Here is a 17,963-nt window from a genome sequence, read left to right on the forward strand (position 1 = left end):
TTCAGTCAGATCTCAGCACAGGAGAGACAGACACAGCTTCATCTATGTTCACTCAGTTTTTCTGGTTCACTCTTCCCTCCACAGACTGTGCTAAACGCATCCAGAAATATGTTACTAAGAAGCTTGGAGAGGACTGGATTTTCTTGGTTCTGTTGGGTCTGGTCATGGCGTTGGTGAGCTGGGGAGTGGATTATGCCAGTGCAAAGACTGTACAGGGTGGGTCCCATTCAGGTGTTGCAAAAGCTGCCAGTAAATGTTACAAATGTTTTACAAAGCCCAGTGACCAGTGTTGCTCCTCCTTTAACACCTTTGTCCCATGCTCAACCCTCACTGCTTGGGAAGTTTGAAGTTCTGGCAACAGGTTAGGTAGGGAGAGGTTGTATAAAAGGATATCCGGGGAAAATTTGGAAGTTAGTGGGCAGAAACAAGGGATATGTGTATGATGAGTCAAAGACAAATAATTATTTGAACCCCTTTTCTTTCTGCTCCCTTGAATATGCAGGAGCACAGGGAAGTGTTACTGTGGTCTTTCCTGTTATACTGCTTTCCTTTCTCCCCAAGGATGTTAAGAATATGGACAATGTGGAGGCTCTTAGATACCCTCCTGACACTGTTTCTGCTTTTTACTTCGTTTTTGTTCTTACCAGTTTTTACTTACACAGTGCCCTGAATTTTTCTGCCACCTGGGCATATAGTGCCCTCTCCCTTGCCCTTTTCAGAAAGATCTCCTATTCCCTGTCTCATATCCCTTCCCTTCATTTTTCTTGTGGTCTGTCTCCCTTTGCCAGCTACAAAAATTACGAGATCTTTCAGCCCCCATCTCAGTGCATGCACACACACACACCACTGCCACATCCTGTTAACTCCACTGTACCTTTGTCCTCACCCTCAGTGTCCCAATCCTGACTGGCACACACACACACCAACCTTTTCCTCTGGGCTGCAGCAATTCCTCAAAGCTCCCAACATTCCTACAACCCAGTGTTCCTCCCTCCTGAGCTTCCCCATCTACCAGGTGACTGGTATGGTCTACTCCAAAGGTTCCTGTCCTTTATAGTCTCTGCAGCTGAGCCCTCTGGTGTTCTTTTTCCTTCCCCCCTGCCAAGTCTCAGCCTCTGCTGAGGCTGTGTGGGGAACCAGCTCAGGCAGGGGAGATGCAATTGCAGAGGAACTGCAGTTCAGTTTGGATTCTCAGCAGCTCATGTTGTTGTAACTGGCTGAGCAATGGTACCACTGCCATTTCAACAGCGGCTGGCACAGCTTCCATTCCTCTGCTCAAGAAGGGAAATCACAATCAGAGCTTTTAAACTATTTTTTATGAAAGAATGATTGGTGGACCACTTTACTGTCCTTCAGAACCCACACAAGACCCTCAGACTGCCAAATGAAGATGCTGCACAGTGATTTGTCCTCATAGCTGCATGTAACGCACCTCTTTTTATGCCACACTTGCACACAGGTATTAATAGTGTCTGCCATCCATTCCTGTAGAACACCTGCTTTATTGGGGAACTCGTGCTCAAAATAAGGCTTGTCTTAGAAGAGGAGCATTAGGGTGCCATTTTGGAAGGAGAGTTAGCATGGGCACATTTAGCAAGTGTGTGTGATTCTCTGATGTCTACCAGCCTGTTTGGAGCAGCTGTGGTTACTGACAAGTTCTCTGTTTGTGTGTCTACAGCCTACAAGTGGGCATACAGAGCTCTGCACCCGAATGTCCCCCTGCAGTACGCCGTGTGGGTCGCCTTCCCGCTCGGCCTCATCCTCTTTGCTGCCAGTTTCTGCCACTTCATCTCTCCACAGGCTGTTGGTGAGGGCAGAAGGCATGGCAAGATCTGTTTCTGTCTGTCTCGTTTTTCTTGTTCCCTTTGCCTGCAGGTTTTGTTCATCCTTGGCTCTGCTGTTGTTTTCAGGGTCTGGGATCCCAGAACTCAAGACCATTATGAGGGGAGTGGTCCTCAAGGAGTATCTCACTCTCAAAGCTTTTGTGGCCAAAGTTGTGGCCCTCACAGCTGGGCTTGGAAGTGGCATGCCTGTGGGGAAAGAGGTAAATATTGCTGATTCCATGTGCAGTAGTGTCCAGGGTCTGGAAGGTGGGAGTTGTCTGAGAAAGAAGAATCTATAAAGGTTTTCTTACTTTCACCAGTATTCCTCTTCCCAAAGCTCTGCTCTTTCCAGTGACACCTATCTTTCACTGGCCATTTTCCTTACACTTCGAAATACATGATATAGGAAACATCAAAGGCCTCAAGTCAGGTAGTCTTTGAGAAGGAAAAAACTAAATGGAGATAAGAGAACTGAGGAAGATTGTAGGGTCTAGAGCGCACATCTTATGAGGAGCAGCTGAGGGAAATGGATTTACTTTGTCTGGAGAAAAGGAGGCTCAAGGGAGACCTTCTCACACTCTGTAACTCCTTGACAGGAGGCTGTAGCCAGGTGGGAATCAGTAAATTCTCCCTGGTAACCAGTGACAAGACAAGAGGAAATGGCTTCAAGTTGCACCAAGCAAGGTTTAGATTGGATATTAGGAAAAAATTCTTCAATGAGATGGTGGTCAGTCATTGAAACAGGCAAGTGGTGGAATCAATATCCCTGGAAGGGTTTAAAAGGTGTGTGGTTGTAGCACTTGGAGACATGGTTTAGTGGTGAACACAGTGATGCTGCATTAAAAGTTTGATTCAATGATCTCAGAGGTCTTTTCCAACCTTAATGATTCTATTACTGGCTGAGATGGCCAAAGAGAACTTACAAGTCCTGGAGTAGCTAGATGATTGTCAGTAACCAGAGAGCAATCCTCTCTGATCTTCTCCTCCTCTTCTTTGCAGGGTCCTTTTGTGCATATTGCCAGTATCTGTGCTGTGGTACTCAGCAAGTTCATGTCCATCTTCTGTGGGGTGTATGAGGTAAGGCACATATCTCTGCACACAGTTATTCCACAGGTTGAGCTCCTGAGACACCCAGGATAGTATGGGCAGGCCATGGAACACAGAGGAAACACACAGACTGATGTTTCTGTACTGCTGTAGGGCACTAAAATACAAACTGAACAAGAGTAGTGCAAGGCCAGACATACAGTCTAAACAACTGTGCAGGACCACCAGTGTTTACCCAGAAATTACAGAGACTGGTTAGGAGTATGTTTGACAAGTTTTTAATGTCATGATTGATGCCTTTGCACTGTGATCATTGACTGTATAAAAAAGTAGCTGCAGACAAAGATCGATTTGTCTTTAAGCCAAATTTATACAGCATTGCTAATTATAGACACTGACACCGTCTCTGTGCTTTTGCTATTGCAGAACAGCCTCTGCAGGCTGATCACTGGATTGACTAGTGAAAAGAAATCTATTAACTGCACATATAGATAAATGTAGGAACTCCTTTATGTGCAGGCTCTTAGCAGAAAGTGACTGTGTAATACAGCTGGAGGTGCTGTTTTACTTGAGTAGATCCTGTCTGTGCACAAGGACCAGATGTCACTGCTGGAGACCAGCTGCCAGTACTAAAGACTGCACTAAAGTGTGTAGAGCCTGCTGTTTGTAATAGCAGTAGCTGACTGTGCTGCTGGCTGTTGCTTATTTTGATTGTTCTGGGTCCTAACCCCGTGGCTTTGCTCCCTCTAACCCCAGCATGCCCGTCTCTGGCTGCACTCCCTGTTCCAGGATGTGCATATGCAGCTCGACCTCCTGGTGCCGGCTTGCGCAGTTGGAGTCGGATGTTGCTTCAAGGCTCCTCTTGGAGGCAAGTGTCTTCCTACATGTGACATTTAATGTACAGTTCTTCTTGCTGTGAGACTCCCTGCTCCCATGAAAGGTTACCCACAGATACCTCTCCACTTCAGCAACACAAGTTCTATTTTTTTCACGTGTAAGTGGTGGCAGTGAAAGGAAGGGAAGGTTACTGGAGAAATGACACCTATTTAAGTGCTGATTTCTAATGATGCAGCTTGTTCAGTCCCTGCCAGCCATGAACATTGTTCTACCTGGAGAGTACCAAAGGCTGTCCAGAAAGTCAATAAAGATCAAGTAGAAAACAGAAGTGGAAAAAAAAAAAAAAAACAACCTTGTGTGAGGCAACAGGTACAACATGCAACAAAGGAAATTTTGACTGTGCTAAAAGACATTATGTTCTTCTCTCCCAAGGGTGGTCCAGCATGGCATAGGTGTTCAGAGTGTCCAGGGAATTTCCACCCCTGGAAATGTGCAAGACTCACCTGGAAAAGAACCTGATCTAGCCTTGGCATTAACAGAACTAACAACTCTCTGAGCAGGGAGTCAACTCCAGTGGTCCCTTCACAACTTTCCATGATCACACATGGAGAAGAAATTTGGAAATTTATGTCTCCCCCATGCCTTTGTATTAGTCTTCTGATTCACTGAATTTCTTTAAACAGAGGCACATGATAACTTCTTCCTAAAGCAGTGGAAATATATTCATAAATATTTTCTCTTTCATTTCACTTCCCCCTCACCCTATGTGCTGCCCTGAACCTCTTTGCATGGTTATTGTGCCCAGAAGTGTAAGGAGTTTTTAAATGCTATGTTTTTTTCTAAGTTGGCTTTAGTTCTTCCATGCACTACTTTCTTGTTAGTCTTCAAATGGACGAGTTTGCTGACAAATCCAACATAGTCTTGCATCAGCAGTAATACTGATCTTTACTCTGGTTGGTTATTTTAAAAAAAAAAAAAATCAAGGAAGGAACATAGTTTGTCAGCTACAGATTAGAGGTTCTTCAGTTGATAACTTGAGAAAAGATGCCAGAAAGAAAATCAGGCTAAGCAAGAGAGAGGCTAAGAACTGTGCATACGTGGGCTGTCTAGCAAGATGTAGACAGCCTGAGGCTTCAAGGCAAAATTTGTCAGTCTGAGAGAAAGCAGTTTCAGAACCAAGGACCAGACCACAGTCAGGTGGAACCATTGGAGGTGTACAAGAGAATGGTATCTCTCTTAGTGGTAAAAAAATAAAGCACGAAAACCCCAACACGCCCCCTGCACCCCGGCCCCCCCCCCCCCCCCAAAAAAAAATGTATAAGAAAACCTCTGTAGAAGTTTATGCTTCTTGTTTCTGTCTAGAATTAACATAGTCTCAGAGACTCCAGGATGCATCATACATAGATGACTGAGAGATGCTAGAGAAAAAAACAGAGAGCTAAACAGGGACTGATCTAACTGCTGCCTATGGTAGAAAAAGGATATGTCAGACAAGATAGCCAAAGTCTTCTCAGAGGACAGTGAAAGGACAAAGATATAATGGGCACAATTTGCAACAAGGGAAATTCTATGTACACATGAAAATAATTTCTCCCCTTGTCCCAAAGTTGGTTCAGAGTGGCACAGGTGCCAAGAGGTGCTGGGGAATCACTGCCTTTGAAGCTGTTCAGGGCTGCCCTAGCAGCCTGATCCTATTACCCTCGATCTAACCTTGCAGTTAGCCCAGTTCTGAACAGAGAAATAGAGAAGCATTCAGAAACACAGCACTAAAACTTGCTGTGAGTCTGTGATAACACTGTAAGATGAGAACAAACAGAAAGTTATCATAGTTTATGTAGCCCTAGTTCCTCTTCTGGATTTATCTGCCAAACGTAATAAATTGCCAAACATAATTTCCATTACCTGGGAGTCATGTAGTCTTTAGCTGACCTTGGTCCAGGATATAGCTTGCAGCTTCACTTCATATTGCCCTAGTGGGTAACTTCTTGGTGTTATTGCAGGTAAATACCACCCTGTGTATTAAGGAGGGTGGATTTGAAAAGCCAGTTTAGCCCTTGACAAGCAAATGGTACCCAGTCTCTTAGAAAGACTCTCCCTTTTACACCTTCCAATTGCTTTTTTTATTATTATGACCATTTTCACCAGGACAGCACAATGCTTTACTGGGTGATCTCTCACCCACTCACCTACCCAGCATGGAACCTTCAGCATCAGTCCACACTCTGCTCTGGACATGTGTGTGCCTTGTGCACACTGAGTCACAGGATAGGTTTTTTTGAGGCATTCTGTGGCACATGTGCATCCTGAGATTCCCTGCCAAAGTAAAAGAGATGGAGCGAAACCTACTTATGCTCCTTCTATCCTCTGGAGGATTTTCCATGAGACATTTCTTCCACAGTGGCAGAAATGTGTATGTTTCAAAGGAAAAGGAGATGCTGCCTTCTACACATTTCTTGAATGTTTGATTCCAGGTAAATTGCCTGTCCTGTGCAAGGTGTTGCTTTTTCAGTATTCTGAAGCCATCCAAAAGGGAGAAGTAAGACAAACATAGGTATAACTGAGACTGGTGACAGAGCTGAGTGACATCATGCAGTCCTACCTGCCAATTTTGTTACTCACTCTGTTTTCTTTCCTTCTTTCTTCTGTTTGTTTGTCTCTCTTTGTCTCTTTCACCAGTAGCAGCCCTATTATTACACGGATGTCCTGACTGTGGGGTGTGCTGTGGGTGTTGGCTGCTGCTTTGGGACACCACTTGGAGGCAAGTGGCTGTTGTGTTTTCTTTTCCTCAGGTACCTAAATCCTCTCCCACTTAATCCTCCTCTCCTCTCCCCCTCTCCTGCACCACATTTTTTTTGTGACTTTTACTTTGGACAGAGACACTTAGCTTTAGCATTTTCAACCTCCCTAGCATCTCTGAGAGTCTTTTTTCCCCATGTTGTCCACTTTCTGGAGGCAAGAGGAGAAGGCTCTCTAGAGCAGTGGTCTCCAAATTGGGATGTGCATACACCCCAAGGTGATCTGTTGGGTGTGGTAAGGACATACCCAAATTTCTATTTTTTTAAATATGGAAAAGTAAATAGATTGAACCTCACTAATAATAAGTATTTGTATTGCCAGTGGTACCCTAACCATGTCACATGGCCACTTGTCACATACAGTGCATGAGGTGTAGAGTTGCTCCCAACGTGGAGGGATAACCATGATGTCCTCAATCATTTACTCTCTTTCAGCATATTGCAATGAATTGCAATCAGTGTGTGCCCACACTGGATTAAGTGGATTTATGGATTATATTATCTAGTGTTAACTAAACTAATCCTCACAAATTGGAAAAGTGGCTTTAAAAGGTTTCTGCAAAGATGCTATAGACTGAAGATAATACTAATAATGTGAGCAGAGAAATTACAAGAAAGTGGCAGAGCTGACACTTCTAATACAGGCCCTTATTAGTCCCATTATGAGGTACAAACAATGGTCAGCTAATCAGATCTGAGAGGAAGTCAGACAAAAAAGATTAAAATTATCAAAGGTTATTTTAAATATTAATTAACATCTGCTGTCGTTAACAGTGAACCTTACCCTATGTGAGTATTTGGCTTTGAGAAGTTAACTAATGAGGGTATGAAGCCATCAGAATTAGCAAGACATTTAAAAATCAAGGCATCCAGAACATGAAGACAAACCTCTACAATGTTTTCAGTGGTGTTTCAAGCCATGTGACATTCAATCCAATACTTCACAAAATTTCACTAAACCTAATGACAAATGTGTAGAAGTCTCCTTTGAGGTTTCTTGCTTCACAGCAAAAGACAAAATGCCACATACCACAGGGGAAATGCTTGTTTTTCTTGCCATAAAATGTAAAAATGGCTGTGATAATACAGAGAAAGCAATACAGCAGCAAACTAAAATGTATTTCTTCATCAGTAAATACTGCTGGAAGATGCACAGCAGACATTGCTTAAGGTTTCAAGAAACAAGAGTCTGTACAAATTACACAGTAGAAGAGGTTTCCTGTGCAGCTGGGTTACAGTTGTTTCTAAAATGCCTCAGATGATGGTGTTTTCCAGATTCTGTTTTGCTAGTGAAATGTAGAACTTCTTTCTGCCACAGAAGGTGTATTCTCAACAGGAAATTTTTTCTTTAATAAAAAATGTTTTATAGAAGAGCTCTGCAAGTGTAACAACTGGTGGAGCAGAATAAGAGAAGAATTTGGGGTAAGATTACCTAGACACTACTACACCTGGAATTCATGCACTGCAGTGTCCACAGATGAGCTATTGCAGCAAAGAAATGGGAGCCAGACATGCACAAAGTGCTACAGGATGTTGTTGATGTGGTTCATTTCATAAAAACAAGACCCTGAAGGAGTAGAATCTTTACAATACTTCATGAAAAGATGGGAAATGACCATGAAAATCCTACAGGCATTTGCTGGTTATCTGGTAGCAACTTGAAAGAAGAATAGAATTTCAAGTCCAGTTGCACGTTTTTCTTCTACAAAAAGTGTTCTGAATTTGCTGATCTTTTCTGTGATGACAAGTGTCTGTCAGTAGATTGCTACCTAGCAGTTATTTTTGAAAAAGTAAACATATTTGATGTACTTCAAGGTGAAAATGATGTTCTGACAGTGGGTGAGAAACTGCTTTTCAAAATAAATTTGTGGAGGTTTTGTAGATCTGTTGCCAAATACAATGTAAGTGTCTTAGCTACAAAAACTCTCATTATATATACTCAAAAAACTTGAAAACAGAAATGTCTGCCTTTTAAAAAATCTTCAAAATTATGATTTTCAGTGGGTTTTGAACCCACTTGTTAAAAATATAAAAACTCAACATCTTCTGATTATTTTGCAAAAACAACTGATTGACATCAGGGAGAATGAAAATTTACTATCCAAGTTTTAACAAAAATCTTTGCAGAGTGGTGGGTGGGATTGAAAAAACAGTATAATGATTTAGCCGGCACAGCCAATGATACATTTCTTGTATTTGGATCTATGTGCCTTTGTGAGATATTCTTTTTAGACCAAGTTTTGAAATAATCGAACATAGAACCAGACCTTTGAATCCCTGTGTCACAAAGCATTAAAACCAGATTTTAAAAAATAAAGAATATTACTATTTTGGTGAGAACAATGTTTCTCTATTAATAAATAAAACAAATTATTTTTAAACTTGTTTATTTCATCTTTATCTCGTTCTTGTTTAATTTCTATTTTTGTACGTTTGATATGTTACACAATATTTTAGTACAGTAGTACATGCGTATTATTTTTAAATAAACACACATATGGGGAGAGGGTACATGCTCAAAAGCCTTTTATTGGTAGGGGTGCATGATCAAAGAAGTGTGGAGACCACTGCTCTAGAAAGCCATTTAGAATCCTCCCTCATGCTTCTAACATTACACTTATTATTTTAACTTTGCTCCCTTTCCAACTCTTTCTAGGGGTTCTTTTCAGCATCGAGGTCACCTCCACTTACTTTGCTGTGCGCAATTATTGGAGAGGCTTTTTTGCAGCTACCTTCAGTGCCTTTGTGTTCCGAGTCCTTGCTGTCTGGAACAAGGATGCAGGTAAGCTAAGAGCCATTCCTGCTCTCTTTGTACAAAAGTTGTTCTGCTAATGCATTATTTTCCATCTTTCTCCAAACCACAATGTTTATATGGTGCTTGAAACTTCTGCCCCAGCACATGACTCCCAGCACCACAGAAGGAAGGAGAAAGGGAGGAGTCTGGTCAACTTGTCAGTTGTCCAGCCCAACCTATTCCGAGGAGAAGCTGGGGTGTATCTAAGTGATAAATGACAGAATATGAGTCCTCAGCAAGCAAAAGTCCCCCTGAGGAGGGATTTTTTGCCTCTACTCAGAATAGCATCCAGGCTGCAAACACAGAAATATCCCATCATGGAGGAGGTAATCCTTGCTGGAAAACTTATGGCCTGCTTTGGTCATCTCTTGACTAAAACCAGATAGTCGAGACAATTGAGATGATTAAATGATTAGGAGAGTACAGGATTGGTAGGATCTGACTGAAGATCCTGAAAAAATAAAGTGTCTCAAGTAACTGAAAAGCAGGAGGGTGACATTTGTTGTAGACAGAAATTGCACAAGTCAGGCTTATTCAGGACAGCATCTCAGCCACTGTGCAAATAGAGTTTTGGCGCAGAAGGCTGCCATTTCTAAGTAAACTTCTTCCTTATAATACCTTTATGTTTTATTCTTACAATTACATCTGTTTTATTTGTCTCCATGTGTGCATGTGTGTACATAAAACTGCTATAACGTGTCTCTCTTGACTTCAGAGGAATGGATTTTTTGGGGGCTTGAATATTCTCTGGAATATAGAAAATTACTACCCTTTCTACTTGAATGTGATTACATCTTTCTTTGTGTAGCACTATTGGGTCTGTTACAAAAACCCCAAACCTCATATCCTTCTGTTCTTTCCAGAGAAAAATATAAGAAATTCAAAGAGAGATAACAGGAGATAATTTCCTGTCTTTCACTTTGTCTTTTCTGACTCCCTTTTTGGTCTCTCAAATCACTAGAAATTAGTTTAATTTTAAATCACTAGAAATTAGCTTAGTCCTGAAACATCTTGACTCCTGTTCCTTCTTCAAAATCATCCAGACAGCTTTAATACCCATATTAATGGCTCCTTAAGTTCTTTTTCATTGACTGTCTAAGTTAAAAAGTTCCATGATTCAACCAGCTATGAAAAATCATTCCTTTTCACAGTTCTGTGTTTTCTTTGTGTTGTCAGTCTCCTTGTCCTTGTATTAAGAAACTTGGAACTTCTCTCTAGCTAAGTCATTCATTATTTTATGATCTTTTATCATGTCTGCTGTAACTTGTCTTTCATGTCTTTTCTTGCTCATTTATTTCCCTTCATAAGTTACACACCCGGTCTTTTCAGTCTCTGTTCATGCAAGGTTTTTCTATTATGCCTGCTAACAGGAAGAAGCAGGTAGGGAAGTGGTCACATCAGAATGACAGATGCAAATAAGTTGTGTGGCATCTCACCAAAATTCTTTTATTTCTTAGACCCATGGAATCTTTGCTGGTTTCTTGATACTCATGGCTTTGTTGGCTGACTTTACGCCATTGCCTGTACTTCCCAAATAACATCTGGTTGTTTGCCAACCACTCTGGCTGGCTGCTGCAGCTTGACCCCCTCTTTGCCAGTCATGGAAGGCTGGAGTTCTGCAATTTGCAGGATTTCTGTTTTACCACATCCCAGACTATTTGCAATAGGATTTCATGCCTTGCTTTCCTCCTGCTGCTTCTGGTTCCTTCTACACATGGCTCAGTGTTACCTTAAAGTTCAAATCTATTTTTAAGTAGACTTTCACATTAACTACTTTCCCATTCCTTTTTACTTCTAACTTTGTCAGAATTGGACAGACACTTGAAATTAGTACAGTTTATAGCAAATGGAGAGAAAAGGGCTTAGACATTCAGTTTCAGGATGGCTTAGTCACTCAGGAAAGAGGATGCAGACAGGTGGGATGAATCTCTCTGCAGAAATCTCTGTCCTGTGGGAGCAGAGATGGAACCAAGAGAGACACAGACTAAACGCTGCAACTGTTTTCCTTTCCTCTGGTCATCTTTGCCACCCTGTAGCAAAACTCTTTGAAAATGAGTTCACTTTTTAATACACTGCCATTTAGTGGCTTGGACTATCTGTTTCCTAAAACTGAATTGAGATGATCCCTTTTTTGGGCTGATCTAAAAAAAAGAGGACACTCCGCTTTTAACCGTCTTCCATCCCTGGCTATTCTTCTAACCCTCCCTGGTGCCATCTCTGTATTTGTTGTTCCCCTCAATTCAACTCACTTCCCTGGCAGAGGAGTAATCCAGGGGAAGAGCAGATAGGCTTTCTGGCAGGTTTAAATGAGGCAAAGGAACTCAGAGAAGGCTGTAAAGTGTCAGAGTGGGCCCGATGGGAGAGGAGAGCAATAGTACAGCTGGGAGGGAAGGAACAGGGGAAGAGACAGGGAGCAAGATCTTCCCAATTTGGATAGCAGAATACAGTTTTAGGCTTAGCTATCTTAGGTAATGTAACCCACTGAGACCTCATTAAATTACTACACTTAACTTAGTTCTGTCTGACCAAATAACAAGTACTTAATACTTTCTGTTATTATCATATGCTAGATTTTCATTGCTTCTTTTATTTCTTCATTGAACAAGCAATTCCTTCATCCAGGGCAATTTGGGATTTATATCCATCCTCAGTCAGTTGCACTTCCACTCTGTATTAAATTGCTAATTTATCCTTCACCTGTTAGCATACAGATATTTACTGTTTTCACACAATAAAGCACCTTCAGACAAAAGCAGCTCAGGTTTAACATTTCATTGTAGCAGAGCAGCACCACCAGGAGGGGTCAGCTGGTGAAGATGTGGCTTAGCTGATCTTTTCCATCTCTGATTTCTAAGCCCTTCATTATTTTAGTACTAGTCAAAAAATTTGAAGCTGTAACTTCAGTGAAGGTCTGAGTTTTGTTTCTGGAAGGCAATCACAACTGTGAGAAGGGATACATTTTCTTCAGATAGGCAGGCACTGCCTGCCTCAGCAAAGAGACCTCTCAATCAGTAAGGATACCAGGAAGAGCTTTCTTTTATAGTGAATGGATGGTAGAAGACAAGAAGGAAAAGAAAACCCTTTAAAAAGTCAGGGATTGTAGCTAAAAATAATGCATAGATTCTCTGAAAGCAAACCTAGACCATCTAGAGTGCTAAGGTTACAAGTGCTCAAAAATAGAACCTAAATCAGAGTACTCTGCCAATCTGTAATAATGTATATAATGTCAGGAAACCACACATGAGCATGTATAAACCAGTATCCTTGTCCCTACCCCTAGCTTTTATTGCATTTAACTTCTCACCTCATTATTTTCTTACCTCCTCCACCTTTCACTCTCACAGTTACCATCACAGCCCTGTTCAGAACAAACTTCCGCATGGATTTCCCCTTCGATCTGCAAGAGCTGCCAGCATTTGCTATAATAGGGTAAGTTCCCAGGAAACTCAGACCTTGCTCTACAAAGGTTGTAATATGATCTGGAATTCTTCTGCCAAATAGTTACATACATCACTTTTAGTCACTTTGTGGCAAATAAGACTTCTATTTGTTGGAATTCTTCCTTCAGGAATGATGTCCACATATCACAATGGCTAGGAAAGAAATATGGGTATTATTACAGTGTTTGTTATTTCCTTTCCATATACCTTTTTCAGAATTTAAGCTCAGAGGTAGAAGAATAAACAAAAAAAACCAGTAAATCTAACTTGGTCAAAGTTCTGGGAATAGATTTACTGAATTGCTCTTTAACTGTTTTGGCATTATCCCCAAATGAACTGTTTCCTTTTCACAAGCTCAGAATGATTGTCTTCTTTGAGAGAGGTCAGTATAGCCAACATGGTAACAAGGGTAACCAACTGTAATTGGATTGGATTCAGTGAGAATAATGGTTAATTTGGAGGAAATGAAAGAATGAACCTAGAAAAATGAAAATTGGGAAATACTAGAGAAAAGATGAGTTTGGAATTACTGAAGGGAAACATCTCTGGTTAGAGCTTGAGGGAGGCTCCACGGATATCACTTCAGAGCACTAACAAAAGGAATGCATTGTAGGAACAAACACCTGTGCTGATGTTATGAACATATTCCATTGCAAGACCTGCATCCAAGACCAGAAATATATTTGAGATTTTCCAGCCTAGTTTAATAGGTTTCCCTCCTACTAATTTACTTCAATATGAAATCAAGTAGGTTTTTTTTGAAAACATCAGATATATTGAAAAATCTGTGAATACACAGGAGCTTTTGCAAGTAACATTAATTCACTTTGTTCTTCCCCTTGAACAGACTTGCCTAATGAACTTGGAGGAATCTGTTGGTTTAGACTGGCAAGAAAAAAAGTAATCCTTGTGATTTTACAGCTGGTTGTTAGAATGCAAAACTTCTTGTCACTATATTTTGGACAGAGTTGACAGAGCTGGCTTTTTTCAGCATTGCACGTAGGCTAGGAAAGGAATATATGACAACTGCAAAATGCTTTCAAATGCCTGGGTGTCCAATGTGGTCTTTAAAATAAAAAACAAATCCAAAGGCTTGGATAGTCTTGGATAAAGTCTTGATGCCAACCTGGAATGCTCCGAATTCTCCTAACATTAAGTCTCAAAGTTGAACTCTTTCTACTCAACATACTTCTGCACTTTCAGGTAGGACAAGCACTACCAACAGGTAGTTCCTATTTTTCTGTGTCAGCAAATGTTAGTTTGCATAATCTATACAGAAGGAGCACTTCCAGTTTATTGATAAATTGATAGACATGAATGGAGAGATCTATATTTTAATATAAAGTATTATAGAGCAATTCAGGTGACTGTGCAGTCTTTAGGCTTATATTGCCTAAGGGACTGGTGTATTTTAAACACTGTTCTAATCAGTGCTGGCTTAAAATATTTAAAAGTAATTCATTGAACATGTTTGTCTGTGAAAAACTACTTTATATTTAGTTTAAACGTGTTTCTGTGCAACTTTTAAATGAAAAAGCAGGATTATTTTCAACATACAATGTTTTAAGTATACTAAATTAATCATTGAGTGAGATTTGGCAAAAGCATGCATAACATATAACAAAGCAAAAGTCCATTAATTTTAGAAATTATTCTAATTAAAATATTAAATGTTTATCTTCAGTATTATGTGGGTTAATTACTTGCCACATAAAATAAGGCTTTCCCTTACCAATTCTAAATGCAGCCTTTTTTCACTCTTCCTTTTTTTTTTTCATGTTCGAGTATTAGGTCCTTTTTATCCAGGCCTCATTAAGCTACAGAGCCTAAGGATCACACCAGTTCTTAGACAATGACACTTTTTTCCTTGCTTTATTAAGACCAGGAACATAAGCCTAAGTGATTAGGATCACAGAGATGATATACTTTGCTTTAGGCAGAAGAGTTCATATTAGTAATTGTTGTAGGCGTATAATTTTACTGAATCAGACTTAAAACTCCCTTCATTTTTACTATTTTCTGTTCCAACTTGATGTTTAAGTTCCGACAATACTGATCTTTGCCTGGTTGCTCTTCATGAGCCCCCACTGAGAACTGTCACTCTCTTTTTATAGATAGTTTTATAGATTTTCCCCTCCCAGCAAGAGAAAATTGGTGAAATGGTAGTGTGCATGACAGAGGTCTAAGATAATTTTTCGCCTTTCATCAGGGAGTCAATGTCTTCAAATGAGCTGCTGTAGGAGCAACCCTCTAGCTGACATTCAAAAGACTTCACAAGCAGCTGAAGAGTAAACCACTTAAACTCATGTTCTTGGCTAATGGATGGTGTATTATCTGTTGTTTGGCATGATTTTATTTCTTTTTCTCCATTTTAGCATATGTTCTGGATTTCTTGGAGCCTTTTTTGTTTATCTCAATCGCCAAGTGGTCTTGGGCATCCGACGTCATAAAGCTCTGAGCCAGTTTCTCACCAAATAGTGAGTGCTCATGAATATATTCTCTTTAGGGACCAGATTCTTACACCCCACTGGTATTGGATAGTAGCAAAAGCTTTCTGGAAGACATAAAGTAGACCTGTTAGTAGATCTATTTCGTGTGTAAGACAGTAAGAATATGAGAACCTGCTTCTATATAACAGTAAGATCTCTGCAACCATCAAGAGAATCTTTCCTGCACTGGATTTTTTTTTAAATCAGCCTCCACAATTTCAAACAGATTCTTGATTTGGAAGGGAGACTCTGCAATATTTGTTAAGAGGATAAGGCAAACTATCCATTGGACAAAATATTTTTAATTAGAAAGTCAATACTTACGTTTCTTAAAATCATGCTGTTTCTGGTTTGTTTGGGTTTTTTAGGATCTGTGAAAAATTCAACATTATTTAAATTTCAGGAAAATTGGAATCTAACAGCTGAAATCTAACTATGTTTCTAAAATATATGTTTGTTTTTTAAGCAAACTGTTGGCAAAAATTTAAGGAATGTGCTCCATTCTTATGAGCCAACAGCTGAAACTGATAGTAACCAAACGGTGTGAAATAGAGCATGGAAGAGAAATGCAAAATAAAATAAAAGTATTGACAATACATTTTACAAGACACTTGAAGATATTGTTTTCCCCTCTCTAATAAAGTCCTAGCCTCTGAAGTTTATAACTTGAACAAGAAATGGTGGCTAGCTGTAAATTTCTTCAATCTCCTTACAGAAAAAATCTGATACTATGAGAATTTTTGAAGTTGAGAGGCATGGAGGACTTTATTTCTTATCAAGTAGCAGGCCTAACCAGAAGAAAACCACTAGATAAAAAGAAGTTCAAATTAACTTACTTTCTTACATGGAAGAAAAATTGTCTTTCTTCATCATGTAGTCTTACCCACCAGCAGCAGCAGGGCTACCAAATCAATTTGATAGAAAAGTAGAGCAAAGCCAGAAAAGTGGGAATTTACTTTTCACTGATTTCTCAGAATTTTTTAGGTCCTTAGACAGAAACAAATTAAAGGTTTTATTTTGTCTTCCTAAATCTCAGCCAACACTTCCTGTAGGAAACAGTAACTTGCCAAGGGACACATGACAGAATTAGTCCAGCATGTGGAAGCAGTTTAGGCTCATGTTGTCTTAGTGCTTGTGAAGTGTCACAGTTTACCCAGACACACACCCCAGGACTGGACACAGCAGCAGGAAAACACAGATGGCTTCAGCCTCTGTCCTGCTGTGTCCCACTGGCCTGATGCTGTTAGACACACGGGGTACCAAGGACACCTTCCCAAAATTGTGACAGTAAGCAATCCAGTGGAAAGAGAAGCAGTTTTCCCCATAAGAACTAATGCACCAGGGGGTGCCTGCAGAAATGAAAAAAACCCTACATTTAATTCCACTAGGCCAGGATACATTGCATGGAGAGTGAAGAAGCAAAACTGTCATAATGAGGACAAATGAGAAAAGTAGTGGCTTTTGACAATAGGTCAACACATCACTGAAAACACACATTCCTCCTACATGTTCAAGTTTGTGCATGTTGTACATCCCTCTCTTCCTCCATCCCTCCTATTCTATTAATTCTGATGGGGAAAAGGGTTTTGCTGACAGGTGAACTCTATGAATTATGATGATCAGTGGAGCACACACTGTTACAGCGCAGGGCATTAAACTGCTGGTAACAGCACTCCAAAGCAATGGATGCAAATACAGAGAGGCTTCACAGAAATAGCATTCCTAGTCCTGAAGTGATGGTGCTACAGGAACAGAAAGTGAGGCCACATTTGTAATAACTTTCTCTCTTTACAGCCGACTGATATACCCTGCAGTTATAACCTTCTGTATAGCGTCTGTGACGTTTCCTCATGGATTTGGGCAGTTCATGGCAGGAGAGGTGAGACTGGAGAGTGTATTACCAATTCTGTGCAGTTCTTCCGAACTTTATCTCCTGATCCTCTGCCCCAATAACCTTGTGTCAGGGAAAAGGGAAGAACAATATGGGAGGAGTTTGGACTGAGGAGGCACTATATGATCTCTGCTACCTCCTTCATAGAAAACTTGAAAAAGGGCCACTCTTCTACGCAAATAATAAGGAAGATGTTACCTCATGTGTAAAAGAAGTTATCTTTTCACCTGTTCGAGTGAAGCTCTCAAAGTCTCTCTTCCTGAAGATTAAAAATGGATATTAAGTCCCATAGTCATGAATTACCACAATAAAAATCTTCTCTGCTTCCTTGTAACAGCTATAGAATATTTACTCCATCTAACCTCAGGACTCATACCTGTTTTTTTGCTGTTTAGCTGATGCCACGGGAAGCCATCAGCACTCTCTTTGATAACTATACCTGGATCAAACACCATGGGGACACCCAGATCCTAGGGAAATCGGCTGCCTGGATCCATCCTAAAGTCAACGTCTTCGTCATCATCCTGCTCTTCTTCCTTGTGAAGGTAGGAAGCCCAGCTCACCATAACCCTTCTCCACTCACACTGAATGTTCCTCCCTTTTGTAAAGCAGTTTGTGAAGTGCCAGTGAGGAGTTTCTGGGGATTGAATGAAGCACTACAGCTGCAATGGATTCCTACATCTTCTGATGTGATGTTTGTCCACCTTGAATGACCAAAATTATTACTGAATAGCTTCCTTAAGTTAGTGGTCTTTTCTGCTTTTAAGAAGAAAGTAATTCTCACTCGTACTGCTGAATGATCTTTGGTATCCACTGTATGGTAGCTGGTAGGGAAGAGTAAATCAGG

General features: G+C 40.5%; 1 protein-coding gene across 1 annotated transcript in view; it reads left to right on the top strand.

Annotated features, from left to right (window-relative positions):
• The window catches only part of CLCN1 (chloride voltage-gated channel 1), a 56,936-nt gene that overhangs the window by 27,125 nt on the left and 11,848 nt on the right, over positions 1-17,963 (top strand). The window contains exons 4-13 of the mRNA XM_066338487.1: positions 85-216; positions 1,679-1,807; positions 1,911-2,044; positions 2,823-2,900; positions 6,387-6,465; positions 9,159-9,284; positions 12,641-12,725; positions 15,112-15,213; positions 17,020-17,104; positions 17,512-17,661. Of these exons, the coding sequence (XP_066194584.1) occupies positions 85-216; positions 1,679-1,807; positions 1,911-2,044; positions 2,823-2,900; positions 6,387-6,465; positions 9,159-9,284; positions 12,641-12,725; positions 15,112-15,213; positions 17,020-17,104; positions 17,512-17,661 (1,100 nt within the window). The remainder of the gene's footprint in view (positions 1-84; positions 217-1,678; positions 1,808-1,910; positions 2,045-2,822; positions 2,901-6,386; positions 6,466-9,158; positions 9,285-12,640; positions 12,726-15,111; positions 15,214-17,019; positions 17,105-17,511; positions 17,662-17,963) is intronic.

The sequence above is a fragment of the Sylvia atricapilla genome, chromosome 2, assembly GCF_009819655.1.
Source record: "Sylvia atricapilla isolate bSylAtr1 chromosome 2, bSylAtr1.pri, whole genome shotgun sequence".
In the NCBI taxonomy this organism is placed as follows: domain Eukaryota; kingdom Metazoa; phylum Chordata; class Aves; order Passeriformes; family Sylviidae; genus Sylvia; species Sylvia atricapilla.